The sequence below is a fragment of the Salmo salar genome, chromosome 16, assembly GCF_965601325.2.
Source record: "Salmo salar chromosome 16, fSalSal1, whole genome shotgun sequence".
NCBI lineage: Eukaryota > Metazoa > Chordata > Actinopteri > Salmoniformes > Salmonidae > Salmo > Salmo salar.
Genome location: NC_138306.1, coordinates 11897827 through 11923708, shown reverse-complemented (window position 1 = coordinate 11923708; position 25882 = coordinate 11897827). Strand labels below are relative to the sequence as shown.

At 42.3% G+C, this 25882-nt stretch overlaps 1 protein-coding gene across 2 annotated transcripts in view; it reads left to right on the top strand.

Annotated features, from left to right (window-relative positions):
• LOC106573249 (mitochondrial inner membrane protease subunit 2) overlaps positions 1–25882 on the top strand; it is a 156219-nt gene that overhangs the window by 23888 nt on the left and 106449 nt on the right. Inside the window, exons 2-4 of one of the 2 annotated variants that reach the window (XM_082962510.1) lie at positions 8635–8690; positions 9299–9436; positions 16380–16486. In XM_082962510.1, the coding sequence (XP_082818636.1) occupies positions 9302–9436; positions 16380–16486 (242 nt within the window). In that variant the 5' untranslated portion in view covers positions 8635–8690; positions 9299–9301. The remainder of the gene's footprint in view (positions 1–8634; positions 8691–9298; positions 9437–16379; positions 16487–25882) is intronic. The other variant, XM_014148147.3, reaches the window with a different exon arrangement.

Genomic DNA, 25882 nt, shown 5'->3' with positions numbered 1-25882 from the left:
CACTATGCTTTCAACCATCTAAAAGTACAACCAAATTCCAATAGAAAATCAATGTCTGATTTTTGGTTTAGATGTCACCTACAGTTGAAGTCGGAAGTTTACATACACTTAGGTTGGAGTCATTAAAAGTTTTTCAACCACTCCACAAATTTCTTGTTAACAAACTATTGTTCTGGCAAGACGGTTAGGACATCTACTTTGTGCATGAGACAAGTAATTTTTCCAAAAATTATTTGCAGATAGATTATTTCATAATTCACTGTATAACAATTCCAGTGTGTCAGAAGTTAACATACACTATGTTGACTGTGCCTTTGAACAGCTTGGAAAATTCCAGAAAATGATGTCATGGCTTTTGAAGCTTCTGATAAGCTAATTGACATCATTTGAGTCAATTGGAGGTGTACCTGTGGATGTATTTTAAGGCCTACCTTCAAACTCAGTGCCTCTTTGCTTGACATCATGGGAAAATCAAAAGAAATCAGCTAAGACCTCAGAAAATAATTGTAGACCTTCACAAGTTTGCTTCATCCTTGGGAGCAATTTCCAAATGCCTGAAGGTACCACGTTCATCTGTACAAACAATAGTACGCAAGTATAAACACCATGGGACCATGCAGCCGTCATACCACTCAGGAAGGAGACGTGTTCTGTCTCCTAGAGATGAACGTACTCTGGAGCGAAAAGTGTAAATCAATCCCAGAACAACAGCAAAGAACCTTGTGAAGATGCTGGAGGAAACAGGTACAAAAGTATCTACAGTGGGGAGAACAAGTATTTGATACACTGCCGATTTTGCAGGTTTTTCTACTTACAAAGCATGTAGAGGTCTGTCATTTTTATCATAGGTACACTTCAACTGTGAGAGACGGAATCCAAAACAAAAATCCAGAAAATCACATTGTATGATCTTTAATTCATTTGCATTTTTATTGCATGACATAAGTATTCGATCACCTACCAACCAGTAAGAATTCCGGCTCTCACAGACCTGTTATTTTTTCTTTAAGAAGCCCTCCTGTTCTCCACTCATTACCTGTATTAACTGCACCTGTTTGAACTCGTTACCTGTATAAAATACACCTGTCCACACACTCAATCAAACAGACTCCAACCTCTCCACAATGGCCAAGACCAGAGAGCTGTGTAAGGACATCAGGGATAAAATTGTAGACCTGCACAAGGCTGGGATGGGCTACAGGACAATAGGCAAGCAGCTTGGTGAGAAGGCAACAACTGTTGGCGCAATTATTAGAAAATGGAAGAAGTTCAAGATGACGGTCAATCACCCTCGGTCTGGGGCTCCATGCAAGATCTCACCTCGTGGGGCATCAATGATCATGAGGAAGGTGAGGGATCAGCCCAGAACTACACGGCAGGACCTGGTCAATGACCTGAAGAGAGCTGGGACCACAGTCTCAAAGAAAACCAATAGTAACACACTACGCCGTCATGGATTAAAATCCTGCAGCGCACGCAGTGTCCCCCTGCTCAAGCCAGCGCATGTCCAGGCCCGTCTGAAGTTTTCCAATGACCATCTGGATGATCCAGAGGAGGAATGGGAGAAGGTCATGTGGTCTAATGAGACAAAAATAGAGCTTTTTGGTCTAAACTCCACTCGCCGTGTTTGGAGGAAGAAGGATGAGTACAACCCCAAGAACACCATCCCAACCGTGAAGCATGGAGGTGGAAACATCATTCTTTGGGGATGCTTTTCTGCAAAGGGGACAGGACGACTGCGCCGTATTGAGGGGAGGATGGCTGGGGCCATGTATCGTGAGATCTTGGCCAACAACCTCCTTCCCTCAGTAAGAGCATTGAAGATGGGTCGTGGCTGGGTCTTCCAGCATGACAACGACCCGAAACGCACAGCCAGGGCAACTAAGGAGTGGCTCCGTAAGAAGCATCTCAAGGTCCTGGGGTGGCCTAGCCAGTCTCCAGTCCTGAACCCAATAGAAAATCTTTGGAGGGAGCTGAAAGTCCGTATTGCCCAGCGACAGCCCCGAAACCTGAAGGATCTGGAGAAGGTCTGTATGGAGGAGTGGGCCAAAATCCCTGCTGCAGTGTGTGCAAACCTGGTCAAGAACTACAGGAAACGTATGATCTCTGTAATTGCAAACAAAGGTTTCTGTACCAAATATTAAATTCTGCTTTTCTGATGTATCAAATACTTATGTCATGCAATAAAATGCTAATTAATTACTTAAAAATCATACAATGTGATTTTCTGGATTTTTGTTTTAGATTCCGTCTCTCACAGTTGAAGTGTACCTATGATAAAAATTACAGACCTCTACATGCTTTGTAAGTAGGAAACACTGCCGATTTTGCAGGTTATCAAATACTTGTTCTCCCCACTGTATATCCACAGTAAAACGAGTCCTATATCGACATAACCTGAAAGGCCACTCAGCAAGGAAGAAGCCACTACTCCAAAACCTCCATACAAAAGCCAGACTACGGTTTGCAACTGCACATGGGGACAAAGATTGTACTTTTTGGAGAAATGTCCTCTGGTCTGATGAAACAAAAATAGAACTGTTTGGCCATAATGACCATCGTTATGTTTGGAGGAAAAAGGGGGAGGCTTGCAAGCCGAAGAACACCATTCCAAACATGAAGCACGGGGGGTAGCATCATGTTGTGGGGGTGCTTTGCTGCAGGAGGGACTGGTGCACTTTACAAAATAGATGGCATCATGAGGGAGGAAAATTATGTGGATATATTGAAGCAACATCTCAAGACTTCAGTCAGGAAGTTAAAGCTTGGTCGCAAATGGGTCTTCCAAATGGACAATGACCCCAAGCATACTTCCATAGTTGTGACAAGATGGCTTAAGGACAACAAAGTCAAGGTATTGGAGTGGCCATCACAAAGCCCTGACCTCAATCCCATAGAAAATATGTGGGCAGAACTGAAAAGGCGTGTGCAGGCAAGGAGGCCTACAAATCTGACTCAGTTACACCAGCTCTGTCAGGTGGAATGGGCCAAAATTCACCCAACTTATTGTGGGAAGCTTGTGGAAGGCTACCCAAAACGTTTGACCCAAGTTAAACAATTTAAAGGCAATGCTACCAAATCCTAATTGAGTGTAAGTAAACTTCTGACCCACTGTGAATGTGATGAAAGAAATAAAAGCTGAAATGAATGATTCTCTCTACTATTATTCAGACATTTCACATTGTTAAAATAAAGTGGTGATCCTAGCTGACCTAAGACAGGGAATTTTTTACTAGGATTAAATGTCAGGAATAGTGAAAAACTGAGTTTAAATGTATTTGGCTAAGGTGTATGTAAACTTTCAACTCAACTGTAAATGAGTTATCACTGTGCGTGCGGGTAACCGTCTAAAAGCACAAGTTCAAATGGGAAAACAATGTCAGATATTGTTTTATTTGTACACCAACTTAATTGCGTTATCACTGTGCTTCATCTAATAGCACAACCAAATGACCTGGGTTGCAGTTGAGATTACATTAAAGTACATGGTGCAAGTGGTCAATGCCTTTGCAGATTATTATAGCATTTGTGAAGATTTCCACAGACCTGCAACCTTTGCATGTTATCTTGAACATGCACGCTTTCTATGAATACATAAGAATACATTTGTTACAGTAACCTCAATGTGGCCATGATGTGTTACTCATTTTAAGGTCGAATAAATACTGTAACATTAGTTTGTAAAATAGCCTTAAAGGAAAGGTTCACCCATTTTTGAATGTTATATTGTTTTTGTGCATCTCTGAGTGATGTTCTATCGATTCCCTGTGTCATTTCATGTTTTCACGTGTATCTTAGATATTATGTTTCAAACAGGCAGAAATCCGGACGGTATGACGTAGTACTGTGATAAAGGCGCTCTCACTACACTGGAAGTTAATAGGAATATGACTTTTAGATCGCAAAAACATCTATTATACATGTCAGATTTCAATACTGGCCGATGTCATAACTCGGGATGATGTCTTCTCTCGATTGAGCCATTGGTCAAATTTTTGCGATATCCCTACCTCTAGAAATGTGTAATTTAACGAAGGCTCTAGCACATTTTTCCTATTTGTCTGCCTCTTTAGTCCAGGGTGCATTGCATTGTGCCGTTGCCAGAGATATTCTAGAAAGGAGAAAGGAATCCAATGAATAAAGGAATGTGTAACGCCCCACCCAGCAGACTGTCGATCTATTGCGTTCACTTTGTTATGCTGTGTCACATGGTTGCAAAGCTAATCGTCACGCAATATCTTCTCAAAGTCAGTGTATATGTTGACGTGCCTATTTTCCTCGAAAGTATGTAATGACACGATTCCTAAACTTTACGATACTACAGATAGCAACTTAATTATCTCACATCTTGGAAAATATTTGCACTTCTTCTTGACAAAATTGATGCGAATGTTGGGATTTTGACCTAGCGCCCAATAGACTCCCCCTTCACTCCTTGAAGGAGAGCGCACCTTGTCCCAGAATTGCCCAGAATGCATTTCCCATTGACGTAGCATGGGCAATGTTTCCCATCTCCTCAAAAGTCTATCTGCCATTGTGAATGTTAGACTACTCTGTGAGGCACATCAATCTGCATTTTGAATATGGTGACGTTGTAGACTGTAGTGCAGTTTGTTTAGGCAATTTTACAGCTAAGTAGCTAAATTACTTGCTGATGTTGTCTTTGGTATTATTGTGTATACCTACATTTCACAAATTTGCTAGCTAGCCAGCCCATAGAGAGAGCATTGCATTGTGGATTTTGTAGATGACTTAAGCTACAACAGATATTCCGAACGATTTTCCATGTTGCTACCAACTTTATTATAACGCTAAAATGAAACATTCTTTCGCAAAAATACTGTAAATGAAAGGAATGAGTGGTTTTGGGTGTTTTTAAAAAAAAAATTTTATTGTAGACTATTTTTTGTATTACAAAGGTAATATTGAGTTTGGTTGTATTTGGTTGACAACTCAACCAAATATCAACATTTTAAAGGAGATGGATCTACTGCATGGATAGTTCCATCTGAGCCACAGGCTTAATCACATTCTTTAACTTTTATTTTTGGTTGAGATGGAGAATTGAATCGAACATTTTTACTGTATTGTAAAAGGGATATTGAATATTGTTTGGTTGTCAACGCAACCAAATATCAATGTTTGAAGGAGATGTATCTTCTGCTTGGATAGTTCCATCTGTGCCAGGATATAATTCAGTTTGTCTACAAATTAATAATTCACATGTTGGATTCACGTCTCCATTTCAACCAAGCATCTAAGTTAAAGAATGTGAATGAATCAAATCAAACTTTAAATGAACATTAAATACAGTCCTATTCTTTAACTTAGATTTTTGTTTGAGATGGAGATGTGAATCCAACATATTTGGTATTAACTTGTAAATTCCATTTAAAATCAACCAAAGGTTGGAATCCTAGGCCGATAGGGACTGTTTATATCATATTTTATGTAAGGTTTGTCTGTTGAAAATTGGTTACCATGATGACAAACTCCTGTGGTTGAAATTTCACAAAACAGTTTTGTAAAATTGATTACTTATTTTCCACGTAAATTTCCAAATTATGTTGAAACAACGTTGATTTAACCAATGTGTGTCAAGTGGGTTTTGTGTGTGTGTGTGTGTGTGTTTCCTCAGCCCTGTGTGAGTGCTATGGGTGCAGGTTCACTCCACCTGCTCTGTGCTTGGCCTTTTTAAAGCTGCAATATGTGACTTTTTGGGCGCCCTGACCAAATCCACATAGAAATATGAGTTACAGATCTGTCATTCTCATTGACAGCAGGTCTAAGACGTTGTAGATCTGTTCTATGTACACCATTTCTATGCTTTCATTCTTAAGTTTTGTTTTTGCGTCTTAAACTTTCGGTTTTGTACACCAGCTTCAAACAGCTGAAAATACAATAGGTTTGGTTATGGGAAATATATTTCACAGCAGTTTAGATGGTACAATTATTCTCTACACCATAGTTTCTTGTTGTGTCACAAACTGAAATTAGGCAAACTATTAGAATTTTAGCAACCAGGAAATGGCGTAGAGATTTCTGCATAGCACATCTTTAATTAGCTTCATTACAGCAGGTTGACTCGGGCTGGAGCAGAGCAGTCATGGGGCCAGAGGCTGAGAGGATGTGTGATGCGGGTTGGCCTTAATTGGCTAGGCGGTTGTGTCCTTGGGCGGATCTTGTTATGTCCTGGTCTACTTATGTCCTGTTCTCCTCTGTTGAAAGGCTTCTATTCTTTTACTTCTAACTCAGTCACATTCATTAACACTGTTTAGGCTACTTATTGCACATTCAACCAACTAGCCCAAAAGGTTGATGCAACACTAATGCAGGAAGTTGAAATAACAAGGAAAGTATGTTGAAACTATATTGTTGACAATTTTTGCCAGCCATTGGAAAACAATATTTGCACGGAGGGTTGTTATTGTTTCAAAGCAATAGCCACTAGTGTTGTCATGATACCAGCATTTTGATTTCGAAACCGATACCAGATTTAGTGTATTTTTCCATGTAGAGACACCCTATGTTTGACTAAAATCAACAAATATATAGGCTACTTTGCCTACAAATTACTAAAGAGTGAGCCAAAGATTAATATATCTTAACCGGAAGAAGAAAAAAACTGATTCCGACCCGACCCTCCTCCTTCCGCTGCCTGCTGCTGCTGGCCTTCACAGATTCTGCCGTTATGCTCCTGAAGTTGCCGGTAATAGGCTACACCAGCTTTCGGCAACCTTTTCCATTTGGAGTCCCAAGTAATCGTATAATTTCTTTCTACTGATCTGCATGCCAGTTATGATTTTCATATGCACATTTTGTGGAACAGGTTCATTTCATTTATAATAAAGTCTTTAATAAAGTGGTTAATCAAAATTATATCTAATTGAAAATGATACTTTTAGATTTGTAACTTCTATTGCCTTTGCCAATATGTAAAAATAGCCTACATAAAGCCAACAAATAATAATATTTTAGCTCACAGGTAGAAAATAGCCAGATTAAAAAATATATATATATCCTATACATCGCATGGCCTGTCTGCAAGGAACTTGAAACAGTGTATCAACTATGAACTTGGGTACAGCTTGAAGCTGGTGCTAGCAAACTTGCAACATTGTATAAAATATTCTGGGCCCTCAGAGTTTCTGTGCCAGTGAGCTCTGGACAGACAGAAACAGCTGTAATCTATTTGCGCAAGGGATGAGAAGTAATCAGGTAGGCCTTTTTTCCACCAGATCAGAGCATGACATTTTTTCTCCTTTCATGCTGAGCGGTTATTGAAAGGGAGAGAGATGGAAAGATTTTTCAAATAGGCTACGTGAACTATTGTCATTCTCAATGGATGTAAAAACAGACTTTGTTTACTTGCTTTTTGAGGCGAATAAAAATGTACTTTGAGAAGCTCCACAATGATGCTGATTTAAGACAATCAGAAATCGTATCAGATCCCCAAATGGGAACATTCATAAGCCTACATTTGCGCACAAGCCAGGTAGCCTAATCAGGTACGCCGTGTCCTTACTCATAAATGGAATGAGATAAACCAAACTTAGGTTGTGCGCTCTAAAAACGTGTCTGCTCCTACAATGAGAACGGTAAGACTATAATAAAAATATATTGAAATGCATTAACATAAATGACCATAACCAAACAAACATTGTAGATGACAAATTATGGTAATTAACGCTAAATGTACTACTGGTGATATTGGTGTGCCATCCCTGTGGCCTCCGCAATGGATTAGTCCAATCAGACAGGCGTGAATCAGACGGATGTCTCATGTGCCAAATATATATATTTTTTTATATATTTGCCACTGCTAGACTAAGAATATCTCAGTTGACCAACAGCCTATCGACCAGTCGACTAAACGGGGTCAGCCCTAAGTTCAATATCATTACATTACACATTTTTTATGTCCACATTTTTCAGAGACAGCCATGTTTGCATTAATTAATAAATTATACAATCAACTTGGCTTTGGTTAAAACAATCTATCTCCATAACAACATAATGGTAATAATTTATTTGAAACGTAAAATCTCTATTGATAAACTGGGTAAATCAAGATGTAGCCTTGGTCTATTCACAATACAGGTGAGTGCATATGCAATAGGAGTGTGCATGCATTGAGTTATTGAACTTCTTTTGGCTGATTGCATGGGGCTACAGATGACAGACAATCAGTTTCCATTCCATTTCGGACTTATTTAATTGTACTTATCAACAACATTTGCATAGAAGTAGCTTATTTGTATAAGAATGTGTCTTTAAGCAGTAATGACATCATTCACGAGAGAAGAGGGGGTGGCCCGTCGGAGCACAGTCAATTCGATGACACAATAGATCATCTTTGGGAGAGATGTGGGAATGAATTGAGTTTTTTGTGTCTATCAGCATATTTTGCGTAATGGTTTGCATATTACCATAAACAAAGTACTAGAGTAGTGAGTTGATGTTAGCTTTAGCTGTCAGCTAGCAACAAAAGTTAGCCTGCAAAGTTGGAAGCTACTGGTATCTTTTTGCATTGTGAATTCTTCTAGCTTGTATGGACATTGTTTTGCGAACAGTAAAAGTTTTTTAAAATTTCTACATGCCGTGTCAGATTCAAATGTGTTATCTTCTGTGCAGCATGAGTGGGGAGCTAACATGACGCAGCCCAGACTCCCAGTGCAGGCTAGCAATGGGTAAGTGGAGCAGGTATGGTGCACGCTATAGTAAGGGATCGGTTGCGCTGACAGACAGGCTTGATCCGTGAGACACATTGACAGAAGTACAGAAAGTAAAATAAAAAAAATAAAATATAGTACCCGAGACGTTATTCATGTTCTAGTATCGAAAAAGTACCGAAGTTTCGGTATAGCGTGCAACACTAAGGATAGGTAAGGACATGCTATAGTACCACCAAGGAATATTTGATGCGCCTCTGAAGCATAAACTTTTTAAAGTATCTCACGATCACAATCAGTAACAACAAAGTTTGAGTATCTGCCTGATGGTTGTGTTATTTAAAGCCACTGATGCATTAGCCTGCCTTTGGTCTTTGGTCTGTCACTCTGTTATTTCACACTTGTCTTGCTGTCCTGCTGTCGTTTTTGAGAACAGAGGGCAGAGAAGGATGAGAAATGCCTGCATGCAATATGTGCTCTCTCTTTGAGTGAGAAATTACAGAAATTACATTCTGTTCTTGCCAACACAAACTCCCTACTATCTGATTCTCCATTGGCTGTTGCATGCTGAGTTCTTATGGCTGTGTTCCAATTCTGATGGCTGAACTGTGTTCTCCTGTCCCTAGGTGATGGCTCAGCAGGCCGGGGCTGGGCGCAGGTATATCCGGGCGTTTGTGAGCGGCTTCTTCGTGGCAGTGCCCGTAACTGTCACTGTTCTGGACCGCTTTGCCTATGTAGCACGAGTAGAAGGAGCCTCAATGCAGGTGAGCCATGCTTTTTGCCGCCTTCATCAATTCCTACTGATCTTGTTGTACTTTTTCAAAGCCCCACTTTCCTTTTGTAACAGAGTTAATTGCATCTAGGTATCTACTGTATCATATTGTAAAGTGAGGAAGAGGTTCTATTGAATGGATTAAATTGGCCTCACCCCACCCTTCAAATGCCACAGAAGACATTTAGCCTTACTCAGATTCAGAAGCCGTGCAATACAACAGAAGTCATACTTCATTGCCTGGGTTGACACTTGGCGTTATGAAATGCATCTCACAGCTTTGCTCACATTAAGAAAACATACATAAACACTTGTTTTAAACCTCTATATTTAATGCACGTTCATCTTTCATTCTGCTGTCAAACAGACTTAATCTGGTATACATCTGTAGCTATATAGGCATCAAGGTAAGTCAGTCGGGCAACTGAGACCCATTGGTTTCGCCTCATTGGCTGGGGCTTGTCCTCCCTGTTGACAGTGTTGGATGGCAGTTTAGCTTCTTGTGAATGGTTGACTAGAGAATCTATACAGCGTGATATAGTTTCTTTGTACCATCCCATGTGACGTAATTAGCATCCAAGTATATTTACATGGTTTTCTAAGTAAGTAAGAAAGAAATGTAACAGCAAATGTTTGTCTGAAGAAGATCGTTATTGATCTCCCTCCTCTCTTCCCATACTACTAATTAGTAAGTCAATACGTTCAGATACTGAAGGCTGTTTACATTGTTGGAGTTGTTAGGATTTCGCTATGTTCTAGTTGTGTAGACAGACAGTTGCCTCACTTTGCCTCTCATCCTACAAGACCGTGATAGTTTAAACAAGAATCCTTTCAAAACCCCTGCGTTGTCTTGCATAAGGCTGCAGTGCTCACAAGATTGAATTGTTGACCAGACAATCTTATTTGATCTAACTTTCCTTGTCTCCTGTGTTGTTTTTTTTTTCTCGGTTTTTATTAATTCTAGGGTGCTTTCAAGCTGGAAAGATAGACGTCTTTGAAACAATACAGCATGTAATATGGTAAAATATGACTGAAAGTGAAAATGATAACGTATCCAACTGTAACAGATACATTCTGCGGCTGGCAGCACTCGTATGGGATATTTATTTTCAGCAGACGGATAAGAGATATTCTGTCAATTACCCCGGCAAGCGTGAAATGGCCTGTGCACATCCTGTTTAATGAATCATTCTTCCTGTGTCATGTCACCCGCTGCTTGGAGTGGGGCTTCGTCACACACTAGCTCTTCGATAAAGTGACACAAACTAAGTTGTAAGAATGAATTATTTCTGTGGGGGGATTTCACAGACTATAGGCGTACTACACTGTATACGATAGAGTTAGTCATGGTTGTTGAGAAACCCTCTTGTGTTTCCCATTGAGGGTGAAATTGTTAATTTTGTGGAGTCACTGGGTAAAGAGAAAATTATACAGGGTCATGTTCACAAGGTACAAAACTGAGGGAAACTGGAGGGTACTAAACTTGTCCAACCCTGACGTACTCTGTAAGGTACTGTAGGAGTTATGTGCATCATCTTGTTTGTGTTGTTGTTTAGATTATTGACCTCTGTACTGACCCTTGCCCCGAGACATGACTGTAGACTTCTATGGCGTCAGACTCTATAGTTAATTAGCCTACAGCCACAGCTCAGGGCAAGCATTCCACTCCAATAGATTTTAAAGGTATGACATATGTTTCACCCATATCTGTCGGTGTGAATCTGTAGGCACAGGAAGACATACAAATGTATTTATAAAATGGCGCCGGAAGAAATGGCAGCAGTTTAACAGGCGCCCAGCTAATTGTGCTATTATGTGGGTTTTTTTGGCGTTATTTGTAACTTATTTTGAACAAAATGTTTCTGCAAACGTATCTTACGGCAAAAAAGAGCTTCTGGATATCAGGACAGCGATCACTCACCTCGGATTAGACAAAGATTTTTTCTTCAACAAGCAAGACGCACAGGACATTCTCCGAACACCCGACAAGACCAACATCCCAGTTATTTGCAAGAGGAAGAGACGCAGGTACAGAGGACACAGAGCAGGGTGCCTCGTTAGGATCTGCAGAAGGCGAGTGGGAAAGCTGCCGTTGCATGTTGGCGAGTAATATTGACGGTAATCATTGGACAATAAATTAGACGAGATACGATCACGAATATCCTACCACGAATATCCTACCAATGGGACATCAAAAACTGTCATATCCTATGTGTCACGGAATCGTGGCTGAATGATGACATGGATATTCAGCTAGCGGGATATACGCTGCACCGGCAAGATAGAACAGCACACTCTGGTAAGACGAGGGGGGGGGGGGGTCAGTGCATATTTGTAAACAACAGCTGGTGCACGAAATCTAAGGAAGTTTCTAGATTTTTCTCACCTGAAGTAGAGCATATTGTGATAAATTGCAGGCCACACTACTTGCCTAGAGAGTTTTCAGCTTTACTTTTTGTGGCTGTTTATTTACCACCACCGACGGATGCTGGCACTAAGACTGCACTCAGTCAGCTGTATAAGGAAATAAGCAAACAAGAAACCGTTCACCCAGAGGCCGGATACTTTAATGCAGGGAAACTTAAATAAGTTCTACCAAATTTCTATCAACATGTTAAATGTGCAACCAGAGAGAAAGAAATTCTAGATCACCTGTACTCCACACACAGAGACGCGCACCAAACTCTCCCTCGCCCTCCATTTGGTAAATCCGACCACAATTCTATCTTCCTGCTTACCAGCAAAAATTAAAGCAGGAAGCACCAGTGACTAGGTCTATAAACAAGTGGTCAGATGAAGCAGATGCTAAGCTACAGGACTGTTTTGCTATCACAGACTGGAACATGTTTCGGGATTCTTCCAATGGCATTGAGGAGTACACCACATCAGTCACTGGCTATATCAATAAGTGCATCGAGGACATCGTCCCCACAGTGACTGTACGTACATACCCCAACCAGAAGCCATGGATTACAGGCAACATTCGCACTGAGCTAAAGGGTAGAGCTGCTGCTTTCAAGGTGCGGGACTCTAACCCGGAAGCTTACAAGAAATCCCGCTATGCCCTCCGACGAACCATCAAACAGGCAAAGCGTCAATACAGGGCTAAGATTGAATCGTACTACACCGGCTCCGACGCTCGTCATATGTCGCAGGGCTTGCAAACTATTACAGACTACAAAGGGAAGCATAGCCACGAGCTGCCCAGTGACACGAGCCTACCAGATGAGCTAAATCACTTCTATGCTGGCTTTGAGGCAAGCAACACTGAGGCATGCATGAGAGCATCAGCTGTTCCGGACGACTGTGTGATCACGTAGCCGACGTGAGTAAGACCTTTAAACAGGTCAACATTCACAAGGCTGCGGGGCCAGACGGATTACCAGGACGTGTGCTCCTGGCATGTGCTGACCAACTGACAGGTGTCTTCACTGATACTTTCAACATGTCCCTGATTGTGTCTGTAATACCAACATGTTTCAAGCAGACCACCATAGTCCCTGTGCCCAAGAACACGAAAGCAACCTGCCTAAATGACTACAGACCCATAGCACTCAGGTCCGTAGCCATGAAGTGTTTTGGAAGGCTGGTAAGGGCTTACATCAACACCATTATCCCAGAAACCCTAAACCCACTCCAATTTGTATACCGCCCCAACAGATCCACAGATGATGCAATCTCTATTGCACTCCACACTGCCCTTTCCCACCTGGACAAAAGGAACACCTATGTGAGAATGCTATTCATTGACTACAGCTCAGCGTTCAACACCATATTACCCTCAAAGCTCATCACTAAGCTAAGGATCCTGGGACGAAACACCTCCCTCTGTAACTGGATCCTGGACTTCCTGACGGGCCGCCCCCAGGTGGTGAGGGTAGGTAGCAACACATCTGCCATGCTGATCCTCAACACTGGAGCTCCCCAGTGGTGCGTGCTCAGTCCCCTCCTGTACTCCCTGTTCACACACGGCTGCATGGCCAGGTACAACTCCAACCACATTAAGTTTGCAGACGACACAACAGTGGTAGGCCTGATCACCGACAATGACGAGACAGCCTACAGGGAGGAGGTCAGGGACCTGGCCTGGTGGTGCCAGAATAACAACCTATCCCTCAACGTAACCAAGACTAAGGAGATGATTGTAGACTACAGGAAAAGGAGGACCAAGCACGCCCCCATTCTCATCGACTGGGCTGTAGTGGAGCAGGTTGAGAGCTTCAAGTTCCTTGGTGTCCCCATCACCAACAAACTAGAATGGTCCAAACACACCAAGACAGTCGTGAAGAGGGCACGACAAAGCCTATTCCCCCCTCAGGAAACTGAAAAGATTTGGCATGGGTCAAGAGATCCTCAAAAGGTTATACAGCTGCAACATCGAGAGCATCCTGACTGGTTGCATCACTGCCTGGTACAGCAATTGCTCGGCCTCCGACTGCAAGGCACTACAGAGGGTAGTGCGTACGGCCCAGTACATCACTGGGGCTAAGCTGCCTGCCATCCAGGACTTCTGCACCAGGCGGTGTCAGAGGAAGGCCCTAAAAAGACATGGACTGTTCTCTCTACTACCGCGCGGCAAGCGGTACCGTAGTGCCAAGTCTAGGACAAAAAGTCTTCTCAACAGTTTTTACCCCCAAGCCATAAGATTCCTGAACAGGTAGTCAAATGGCTACCCGGACTATTTGCTTTGTGTGCCTCCCCCCAACCCCTCTTTTACGCTGCTGCTACTCTCTGTTTATCATATATGCATAGTCACTTTAACTATACATTCATGTACATACAGTTGAAGTCGGAATGTACATACACTTAGGTTGGAGTCATTAAAACTCGTTTTTCAACCATTCCACAAATTTCTTGTAAACAAACTATAGTTTTTGCAAGTCGATTAGGACATCTACTTTGTGCATGACACAAGTAATTTTTCCAACAATTATTTGCATTCAGATTATTTCACTTATAATTCACTGTATCACAATTCCAGTCGGTCAGAAGTTTACATACACTAAGTTGACTGTGCCTTTTCATCAGCCTGGAAAATTCCAGAAAATGATATCATGGCTTTAGAAGCTTCTGATAGGCTAATTGACATCATTTGAGTCAATTGGAGGTGTACCTGTTAATGTATTTCAAGGCCTACCTTCAAACTCAGTGTCTCTTTCTTGACATCATGGGAAAATCAAAAGAAATCAGCCAAGACAATCAGCCAAAAATTGTAGGCCTCCACAAGTCTGGTTCATCCTTGGGAGCAATTTCCAAACGGCTGAAGGTACCACGTTCATCTGTACAAACAATAGTACGCAAGTATAAACACCATGGGACCACACAGCCGTCATACCGCTCAGGAAGGAACGCGTTCTGTCACCTAGAGATTAATGTACTTTGGTGCGAAAAGTGCAAATCAATCCCAGAACAACAACAAAGGACCATGTGAAGATGCTGGAGGAAACCGGTACAAAAGTATCTATATCCACAGTAAAATGAGTCCTATATCGATATAACCTGAAAGGCTGCTCTGCAAGGCAGAAGCCACTGCTCCAAATCCTCCATAAAAAAGCCAGACTACGGTTTGCAGCTGCACATGGGGACAAAGATCGTACTTTTTGGAGAAATGTCCTCTTGTCTGATGAAACAAAATATCACTTTTTGGCCATAATAACCATTGTTATGTTAGGAGGAAAAAGGGGGAGGCTTGCAAGCCGAAGAACACCATCTCATCCATCCAGGAGGGACTGGTGCACTTCACAAAGTAGATGGCATCATGAGGGAGGAAAATTATGTGGATATGTTAAAGCAACACCTCAAGACATCAGTCAGGAAGTTAAAGCTTGGTTTCAAATGGGTCTTCCAAATGGACAATGGCCCCAAGCATACTTGCAAAATGGCTTAAGGACAACAAAGTTATTGGAGTGCCCATCACAAAGCCCTGACCTCAATCCTATAGAAAATGTATGGGCAGAACTGAGAAAGCGTGTGCGAGCAAGGAGGCCTACAAACCTGACTCAGTTACACCAGCTCTGTGAGGAGGAATGGGCCAAAATTCACCCAACTTATTGTGGGAAGCTTGTGGAAGGCTACTCGAAACCTTTGACCCAAGTTAAACAATTTAAAGGCAATGTTACCAAATACTAATTGAGTGTATGTAAACTTCTGACCCACTGTGAATATGATGAAAGAAATAAAAGCTGAAATAAATCATTCTCTCTACTATTATTCTGACATTTCACATTCTTACAATAAAGTGGTGATCCTATCTGACCTAAGACAAGGCATTTTTACTAGGATTAAATATCAGGAATTGTGATAAACTGAGTTTAAATGTATTTGGCTAAGGTGTATGTAACGTTCAGTCTTCAACTGTACTACCTCAATTGGCCTGACCAACCAATGCCCCCTCACATTGGCTAAATGGGCTATCTGCATTGTGTCCCGCCAACCCCTCTTTTACGCTACTGCTACTCTCTGTTTATCATATATGCATAGTCACTTTAATCATATCTACATGTACATACTACCTCAATCAGCCTGACTAACCGGTGCCTGTATGTAGCCTCGCTACTGTTATTTTTCACTGTCTTTTTACTCTTGTTTTATTTCTTTACTTACCTATTGTTTACCTAATACCTTTTTTGCACTGTTGGTTAGAGCCTGTAAGTAAGCATTTCACTGTTTTATTCCGCGCACATTACAAATCAGTTTTGATTTGATAGGCTACATACAGCATTTAGCTCAGTACGGCAGGAGTCCGGTTCACTTCTCTAAGAGGAATATGTCATTGTCTGTCTTCTGTTCCCTGGTTGCCCTCTGCTTGGCCCTTGCTGCGGTTCTTCTGTCCAGGCCACTAATGACAATGTTGCTCGTTTCCCCTGTCCCTTGTTTCTTTCTGATGTGACTGACTCGCCTCTTTCGTGTTTGTGTGCATGTGTGTGTCGTCTCAGCCTTCCCTGAATCCTGAGGGGAATGTGACAGGGTCTGACGTGGTGCTCCTGAACCGCTGGAGTGTGAGGAACTACCAAGTACGACGAGGTGACATTGTGTCAGTCCTGTAAGTAACCAAGTTTTAACCACGTTTACATCAACTTTTGTTTGTTTGTTTGCTGTCAGACAAGCTGGGACCTTGTTAGTTGCTAAGATCAAGTGGATTTGGATACACATTCTCTCCCTCCACCTCTGGAGTAGGCCCCTCTGCCAATGGGTGGCTGAGCAGTGACGCTCTGCTCCCCTATAACTCCCCTGTGCTGTTTTTAAAATGGAGGACCTGTTGACACTGTTGGGTCCACAAGAGAGGGAGGGGGAGAGAGAGAGAGAGCAATTAGAGCGCCACACAGCCACGTGAAGGCTCCCTGCTTTCAGACATACTCTTTGTTCTGAAGCACCGTGGGAAGCCAAATGTGGCCCTGGCTGCTAATGAAAAAGACTCAGTCACAAATGGCATCGTATGCCCTATATAGTGCACTACCTTTGACCATAGTGTACTGCTTTTGGCCAGAGCCCTATGTCGGAAATAGGGTGTTATTTGGGAAGCAGTCAAAATCTCCCCTGAAATAAAGTATTTTCTCTCTCTTTCTCTCCTCGTATGTTCAAGTCCCTGGCCGCACTTATCCCAGAATACTTATCTCAGTCTTTGTTTTTGCGATGGCTTCTGAGACCTCAATATGTGATAGCGCAGCTGTCTGATGCATTTGTGCTGTGTTGCCTTGATGGGATTCAGGTTTGATGTTGTTTGATGCAGAAGAGCAGAGCAGAGGTCATGAATAGGCAGACATAGAGGTACGGTCAAGGAATATAACTGCATTATGTATTTTCTGTGTTCATTAGTTAAACTGGGTTTGACAACCTCAGGGTAAGGTTTTGCCACGACTGGTTTATTTGGGTTCTACATTACTATTGTGATTCAGCACAGATGTCCACAAACCACCCATCCATGCAGGTTTCCCTTAGAAAAGAGGTATTCTGACTTCAATGGGGCTACCTGGTTAAATATAATAATAAATTAAATAAAATGCTATTAAATGCACCTATTTGCTGCTGTGGGGTTTGATGTGATGTGCCTTGTGGATTGTGTGGGCTCAGACAGACAGACAGCGGCAGGCAGGATAAATCCCTCTTCCATAATTACCCCAAGATGGCAGCCTCTCCCTTCCCATCCCTGCAGGGGACGTGTTGCGCTTGTGAACAGGATGTTCAGCCATTTATGAAGCAGCATTCCTAGCAGAGCAGAGAGAGAGAGTGAAGGTGAGAGCGGGAGAAAGAGGGAAGGGGAGAGGGGGAAGTGATAGAAAGCGAGTGAGAGAGCTAGCGTGGAATGCTAATTTAATGTACTCTGACAAACTAAGTTGTAAGAATGAATTATTTCTGTGGGGGGATTTCACAGACTATAGGCGTACTACACTGTATACGATAGAGTTAGTCATGGTTGTTGAGAAACCCTCTTGTGTTTCCCATTGAGGGTGAAATTGTTAATTTTGTGGACTCACTGGGTAAAGAGAAAATGATACAGGGTCATGTTCACAAGGTACAAAACTGAGGGAAACTGGAGGGTACTAAACTTGTCCAACCCTGACGTACTCTGTAAGGTACTGTATCAGTTATGTGCATCATCTTGTTTGTGTTGTTGTTTAGATTATTGACCTCTGTACTGACCCTTGCCCCGAGACATGACTGTAGACTTCTATGGCGTCAGACTCTAATTAGTCTACAGCTGCGTCTCAGGGCAACCGTTCAACTCCAATAGATTTTAAAGGTATGACGTGTGTTTTACCCACATCTGTCGGTGTGAATCTGTAGTCACAGGAAGACATACAGATAGGCTAGATACAGCATTTAGCTCAGTATGGCAGGAGTCTGCCTCACTTCTCTAAGAGGAATATATGTCATAGGTACACCAATTAACCTGCATGCTTTTTAAGAATGTTTTTTTTCTAAAGCAACATTTATGAGGAAGGGCAACGTGTCAAGTAGATCTGTATCAACAACTGTTGTTGGGTGGGATTTCATAAGAAAATGTAAAAGCGTATTTCTCATCTGCCAAAGAATTCCACCCTGGCCTGTACTGTATTTACATGTCAAGAGTGATATTGGACTACTGCTACAGCAAGGCATACTGAATTCCCTCTTCTAATTTGAAAAGCAAATTGTCCAAGGCAATATTCTGATCCTCTGAATAATTTCTTATTTACAGAGTAGAATACTCCTCGTTTCAGGGCCATAGTAGTGGATGAGGAAAATGGTCACCGTATTTGAGTGCATATATGGCAATTTATCTGCCACATCGGGTTTTTGTCATGATTTCAGTGCAGGCTATTAATAAGCTGATTTGATTTTATGTTCTCCTTGTAAACACAACCATTTAATTATTAATTTTTTTGAGCAGCCCCAGAAACAGGTTTCTGCTAAGCAGAATTTCCTTGTGGAAGAGGAGAAATGCTCCTCTCTGGGTTATAAATAGCGGGTTAATGAATCCCCTTTTCTGGCACCGTGCTTTTGTTAATGACAAGGTTTTAGGATTACCATCCTGGTACAAGACGATAGAAAAACAGATGTTGAAAGTTTTGACGTGGCACGTTTTTTAGTGTGTATGAATATTCATGGCATGCACAGCAGCAGTTGTGTAAACCTTCAAAAGCTTCAAGTCTGTAGTTGCTTCTCTTCCTGTAGTTCGTCTTTGAAGTGTGGATGCCAGGAAGAGAGAAACAGCACCCCTCTTGTTCGTTTGGTCTCCTCTGCAGACATGTTGTTAGGGCAACAGTAGAACGCGGTCTGTGGAGGTAGGAATTCCTTCCTGGACACAGGAAAAGGGGAGCCGACTGGCTTGACCACCCTTCCATGAGCCATTAGGCCACTGTGGAGCACACTCTGGCCCCCAGGGAGGGGATAGGAGGGGAGGTTAATAGGGTTTGTTTTGCCAAAAGAGATCGCTTCAGTCTGTCTCCTAATCTAGCAGATAGATAGGGATGTTTTGACATGTCTGCTGCCTGGCTGGCTGTAATAGTGTTATTATCTATCATTTGTGTGATTTCAGCAGCGTGATGGCTGGGTAATGGCCTCTGTTAAAAGCAAGACATTGGCCTCTTGAGCTAAGAATCCCACTCTGCGAAACACACACACACACACACACACACAAGCTTGTGCACACACACACACAGATGGTGCTCAGAGCACGCACACCTGCATTCATTACATGTGTTTCATTTTATCTTTAAAGTTTGGCGTTCCCTCCAACCAGCTTAGAGGCAGCCATTTCATTCAACATGTAAACAAGAACGAACTGAATTAGTAAATGAATTCAATGCCCTGCGAAATCAAATTGAATGTAATTTGTCACGTGCTTAGTAGACAAGTGTAGACTAACAGTGGAATGCTTACTTACGCGCGTGCATTTCCAAAAATCCAGAGTTAAAGATAAACTATAATAAATAAATAAATAAATAAACAGAAATAGTGACATGAGGAATTAATACACAATGGATAACGAATAAAAATAACAAGTAAAAATAACATGGCTATACTGTTGAAGTCAGAAGTGTACATACACCTTAGCCAAATACATTTAAACTCCGTTTTTCACTATTCCTGACATTTTAATCCTAGTGAAAATTCTCTGTCTTTGGTCAGTTAGGATCACCACTTTATTTTAAGAATTTGAAATAAATAATAATCGAATAATAGTAGAGTGATTTATTTCAGTTTTTATTTTTTTCATCACATTCCCAGTGGGTCAGACGTTTACATACACTCAATTAGTATTTGGTAGCATTGCCTTTAAATTGTTTAACTTGGGTCAAATGTTTTGGGTAGCCTTCCACAAGCTTCCCACAATAAGTTGGGTGAATTTTGGCCCATTCCTCCTGACAGAGCTGGTGTAACTGAGTCAGGTTTGTAGGCCTCCTTGCTCGCACACACTTTTTTTTAGTTCTGCCCACAAATTCTCTATAGGATTGAGGTCAGGGCTTTGTGATGGCCAATAGCAACTGGTTTGATACATTCACCTCTGAAGGTAAATAATATACTTACATTCAGTGATCCTGCTCTAATTTCTCATCCTGAGGGTCCCAGAGATAAAATGTAGCATAGTTTTGATAAAATCAATTTTATATTCAAATGTAGGAACTGGGTTCTACAGTTTGAACCCCTGCTGCGTATCAATTCAATACAACATTTAGAACAGTAATGCAATGGTTCATCGGATCAGTCTAACACTTTGCACATACACTGCTGCCATCTAGTGGCCAAAATGTATTTTGCGCCCAGACTCCCAAGGGATATAATGGCCTTTGTCTTCCATTTCACAGATGGATAATAACAATAAAAATAAAAGCACTTGTTTTTCTTTATATTACCAGATCTAATGTGTTATATTCTCCTACATGAATTTCACATTTCCACAAACTTCAAAGTGTTACCTTTCAAATGGTATCAAGAATATGCATATCCTTGCTTCAGGTCCTGAGCTACAGGCAGTTAGATTTGGGTATGTCATTTTAGGTGAAAATTGAAAAAAAAGGGTCCGATCCTTAAGAGGTTTTATTTAGTTTTTCTCCGTCATCAATCTACACACAATACCCCATAATGATAAAACAAAAAACAGGTTTTTAGAATTTTTTTCTTATTTGTAAAAAAACAACTGAAATATCACATTTACATAAGTATTCAGACCCTTTACTTTGTTGAAGCACCTTTGGCAGCGATTACAGCTTTGAATCTTCTTGGGTATGAGGCTACAAGTTTGGCACACCTGTATTTAGGGAGTTTCTCCCATTCTTCTCTGCAGATCCTCTCAAGCTCTGTCAGGTCGGATGGGGTGTGTCGCTTCACTGCTATTTTCAGGTCTCTCCAGAGATGTTCGATTTTGTTCCTGTCTGGGCTCTGGCTGGGCCACTCAAGGACATTCAGAGACTTGTCCTGAAGCCACTCCTGTGTTGTCTTGGCTGTGTGCTTAGGGTCGTTGTCCTGTTGGAAGGTGAACCTTCGCCCCCAGTCTGAGGTCCTGAGCGTTCTGGAGCAGGTTTTCATCAAGGATCTCTCTGTACTTTGCTCCCTTCATCTTTCCCTCGATCCTGACTAGTCTCCCAGTCCCTGCTGCTGAAAAACATTCCCACAGCATGATGCTGCCACCACCATGCTTCACCATAGGGATGGTGCCAGGTTTCCTTCAGATGTGACGCTTGGCATTCAGGCCAAAGAGTTCAATCTTGGTTTCATCAGACCAGAGAATGTAGTTTCTTAGGGTTTGAGAGTATTTAGGTGCCTTTTGGCAAACTCCAAGTGGGCTGTCGTGCCTTTTACTGAGGAGTGGCTTCTACCATAAAGGCCTGATTGGTGGAGTGCTGCAGAGATGGTTGTCCTTCTGGAAGGTTCTCCCATCTCCACAGAGGATCTCTGGAGCTCTGTCAGAGTGACCATTGGGTTATTGGTTACCTCACTGACCAAGTCCCTTCTCCTCCGATTGCTCAGTTTGGCCGTGCGGCCAGCTCTAGGAAGAGTCGTGGTGGTTCTGAACTTCTTCCAAGAGTGATGGAGCCTACTGTGTTCTTGGGGACCTTCAATGCTGCAGAAATGTTTAGGTAACCTTCCCCAGATATATGCCTCAACAGAATCCTGTCTCGTAGCTCTACTGACAATTCCTTCGACCTCATGGCTTGGTTTTGTGCCTTTCCATATTATGTCCAATCAATTGAATTTACGGACAGGTGGACTCCAAGTTGTAGAAACATCTCAAGGATGATCAATGGAAACATGATGCACCTGAGCTCAATTTAGAGTCTCAAAGCAAAGGGTCTGAGTACTTATGTAATAAGGTGCACTGTATGTGTCACCTTATTCCGAATGCAGTGTATGTGTCACTACAAACTGTAAGACTGGATACACAGGGCTGACCAGCCAGAGCTCACAGTATGCATTTCAGTTGTATATCCGTATTTCAGTAGCATGCATCCTCACTGTCACTGTTGCAGGATGTTTTCACAACATGGACATTGACTTCTACTGAGCGAGAGAGAGCGAGAGAGGGGCAGCAATTGTATTTGTCACATTCGCTGAATACAACAGGTGTATTTACTCTTTGCCTGTTTATTGGTTCATCTGAGGGCATAGCGGGATTTCTTATAAGTGTTCGGGTTAAAGTCCCGCTCCTTGAAAGTATCTCCTCTACCCTTTAGCTCAGTGCGGATGTTGCCTGTAATCCATGGCTTCTGGTTGGGGTATGTATGTACTAGAGGTCGACAGATTATGATTTTTCAACATTGATACCGATTTATTGGAGGACCAAAAAAGCCGATACCGATTAATCGGCCGATTTTTATTTTTATTTTTTTATATTTAGTATATACACTGCTCAAAAAAATAAAGGGAACACTTAAACAACACAATGTAACTCCAAGTCAATCACACTTCTGTGAAATCAAACTCCACTTAGGAAGCAACACTGATTGACAATAAATTTCACATGCTGTTGTGCAAATGGAATAGACAACAGGTGGAAATTATAGGCAATTAGCAAGACACCCCCAATAAAGGAGTGGTTCAGCAGGTGGTGACCACAGACCACTTCTCAGTTCCTATGCTTCCTGGCTGATGTTTTGATCACTTTTGAATGCTGGCGGTGCTTTCACTCTAGTGGTAGCATGAGACGGAGTCTACAACCCATACAAGTGGCTCAGGTAGTGCAGCTCATCCAGGATGGCACATCAATGCGAGCTGTGGCAAGAAGGTTTGCTGTGTCTGTCAGCGTAGTGTCCAGAGCATGGAGGCGCTACCAGGAGACAGGCCAGTACATCAGGAGACGTGGAGGAGGCCGTAGGAGGGCAACAACCCAGCAGCAGGACCGCTACCTCCGCCTTTGTGCAAGGAGGAGCAGGAGGAGCACTGCCAGAGCCCTGCAAAATGACCTCCAGCAGGCCACAAATGTGCATGTCTGCTCAAACGGTCAGAAACAGACTCCATGAGGGTGGCATGAGGGCCCGACGTCCACAGGTGGGGGTTGTGCTTACAGCCCAACACCGTGCAGGACGTTTGGTATTTGCCAGAGAACACCCAGATTGGCAAATTCGCCACTGGCGCCCTGTGCTCTTCACAGATGAAAGCAGGTTCACACTGAGCACGTAACAGACGTGACAGAGTCTGGAGACGCCGTGGAGAACGTTCTGCTGCCTGCAACATCCTCCAGCATGACCGGTTTGGCGGTGGGTCAGTCATGGTGTGGGGTGGCATTTCTTTGGGGGGCCGCACAGCCCTCCATGTGCTCGCCAGAGGTAGCCTGACTGCCATTAGGTACCGAGATGAGATCCTCAGACCCCTTGTGAGAACATATGCTGGTGCGGTTGGCCCTGGGTTCCTCCTAATGCAAGACAATGCTAGACCTCATGTGGCTGGAGTGTGTCAGCAGTTCCTGCAAGAGGAAGGCATTGATGCTATGGACTGGCCCACCCGTTCCCCAGACCTGAATCCAATTGAGCACATCTGGGACATCATGTCTCGCTCCATCCACCAATGCCACGTTGCAACACAGACCGTCCAGGAGTTGGCGGATGCTTTAGTCCAGGTCTGGGAGGAGATCCCTCAGGAGACCATCCGTCACCTCATCAGGAGCATGCCCAGGCGTTGTAGGGAGGTCATACAGGCACGTGGAGGCCACACACACTACTGAGCCTCATTTTGACTTGTTTTAAGGACATTACATCAAAGTTGGATCAGCCTGTAGTGTGGTTTTCCACTTTAATTTTGAGTGTGACTCCAAATCCAGACCTCCATGGGTTGATAAATTGGATTTCCATTGATTATTTTTGTGTGATTTTGTTGTCAGCACTTTCAACTATGTAAAGAAAAAAGTATTTAATAAGATTATTTCATTCATTCAGATCTAGGATGTGTTATTTTAGTGTTCCCTTAATTCTTTTCAGCAATATATATATATATATATATATATATATATATATAAAATGACAATTACAACAATATGGAGTGAACACTTATTTTAGCTTAATATAATACATCAATAAAATCTATTTTGTCTCAAATAAATAATGAAACATGTTCAATTTTGTTTAAATAATGCAAAAATAAAGTGTTGGAGAATGATGCGGTGAAGTTGTCCTGTCCCCTTAGCAGAAAAACACCCCCAAAGCATAATGTTTCCACCTCCATGTTTGACGGTGGGGATGGTGTTCTTGGGGTCATAGGCAGCATTCCTCCTCCTCCAAACACGGTGAGTTGAGTTGATGCCAAAGAGCTCCATTTTGGTCTCATCTGACAATCATTCAGATGTTCATTGGCAAACTTCAGACGGGCGTGTATATGTGCTTTCTTGAGCAGGGGGACCTTGCGGGCGCTGCAGGATTTCAGTCCTTCATGGCGTAGTGTGTTACCAATTGTTTTCTTGGTGACTATGGTCCCAGCTGCCTTGAGAGCATTGACAAGATCCTCCCTTGTAGTTCTGGGCAGATTTCTCACCGTTCTCATGATCAATGCAACTCCACGAGGTGAGATCTTGCATGGAGCCCCAGGCCGAGGGAGATTGACAGTTCTTTTGTGTTTCTTCCATTTGCGAATAATCGCACCAACTGTTGTCACCTTCTCACCAAGCTGCTTGACGATGGTCTTGTAGCCCATTCCAGCCTTGTGTAGGTCTACAATCTTGTCCCTGACATCCTTGGAAAGCTCTTTGGTCATGGCCATTGTGGAGAGTTTGGAATCTGATTGATTGATTGCTTCTGTGGACAGGTGTCTTTTAAGAGTGTGCTCCTAATCTCAGCTCGTTACCTGTATAAAAGACACCTGGGAGCCAGAAATCTTTCTGATTGAGAGGGGGTCAAATACTTATTTCCGTCATTAATATGCAAATCAATTTATAACATTTTTGACCTGCGTTTTTCTGGACTTTTTGTTGCTATTCTGTCTCTCACTGTTCAAATAAACCTACCATTAAAATTATAGACTGATCATTTCTTTGTCAGTGGGCAAACGTACAAAATCAGCAGGGGATAAAATACTTTTTTCCCTCACTGTAATTAATCGGCCATTCTGATTTAATCGGTTGATCTCTAGTACGTACGGTCACTTGGGGACAACGTCATCGATGCACTTATTGATGAAGCTGGTGATTTATGTGGTATACTCCTCAATGCCATCAGATGAGTCCCGGAACATATTCCAGTCTGTGCTAGCAAAACAGTCCTATAGCTTAGCATCTGCGTCATCTGACCACTTCCGTATTGAGCGAGTCACTGGTAGTTTCTGCTTTAGTGTTTGCTTGTAAGCAGGAATTGGGAGGACAGAATTATGGTCAGATTTGCCAAATGGAGGGCGAGAGGGAGCTTTGTATGCATTTCTTTTTGTGGAGTAAAGGTGGTTTTGGAGACCTATTTTTCAAGGCTATTTTTCACATTGAGTTATCCTTTTAACAGGTAGACCTCTCAAAGTTACTACAGTACAAGGATGTCAGGAG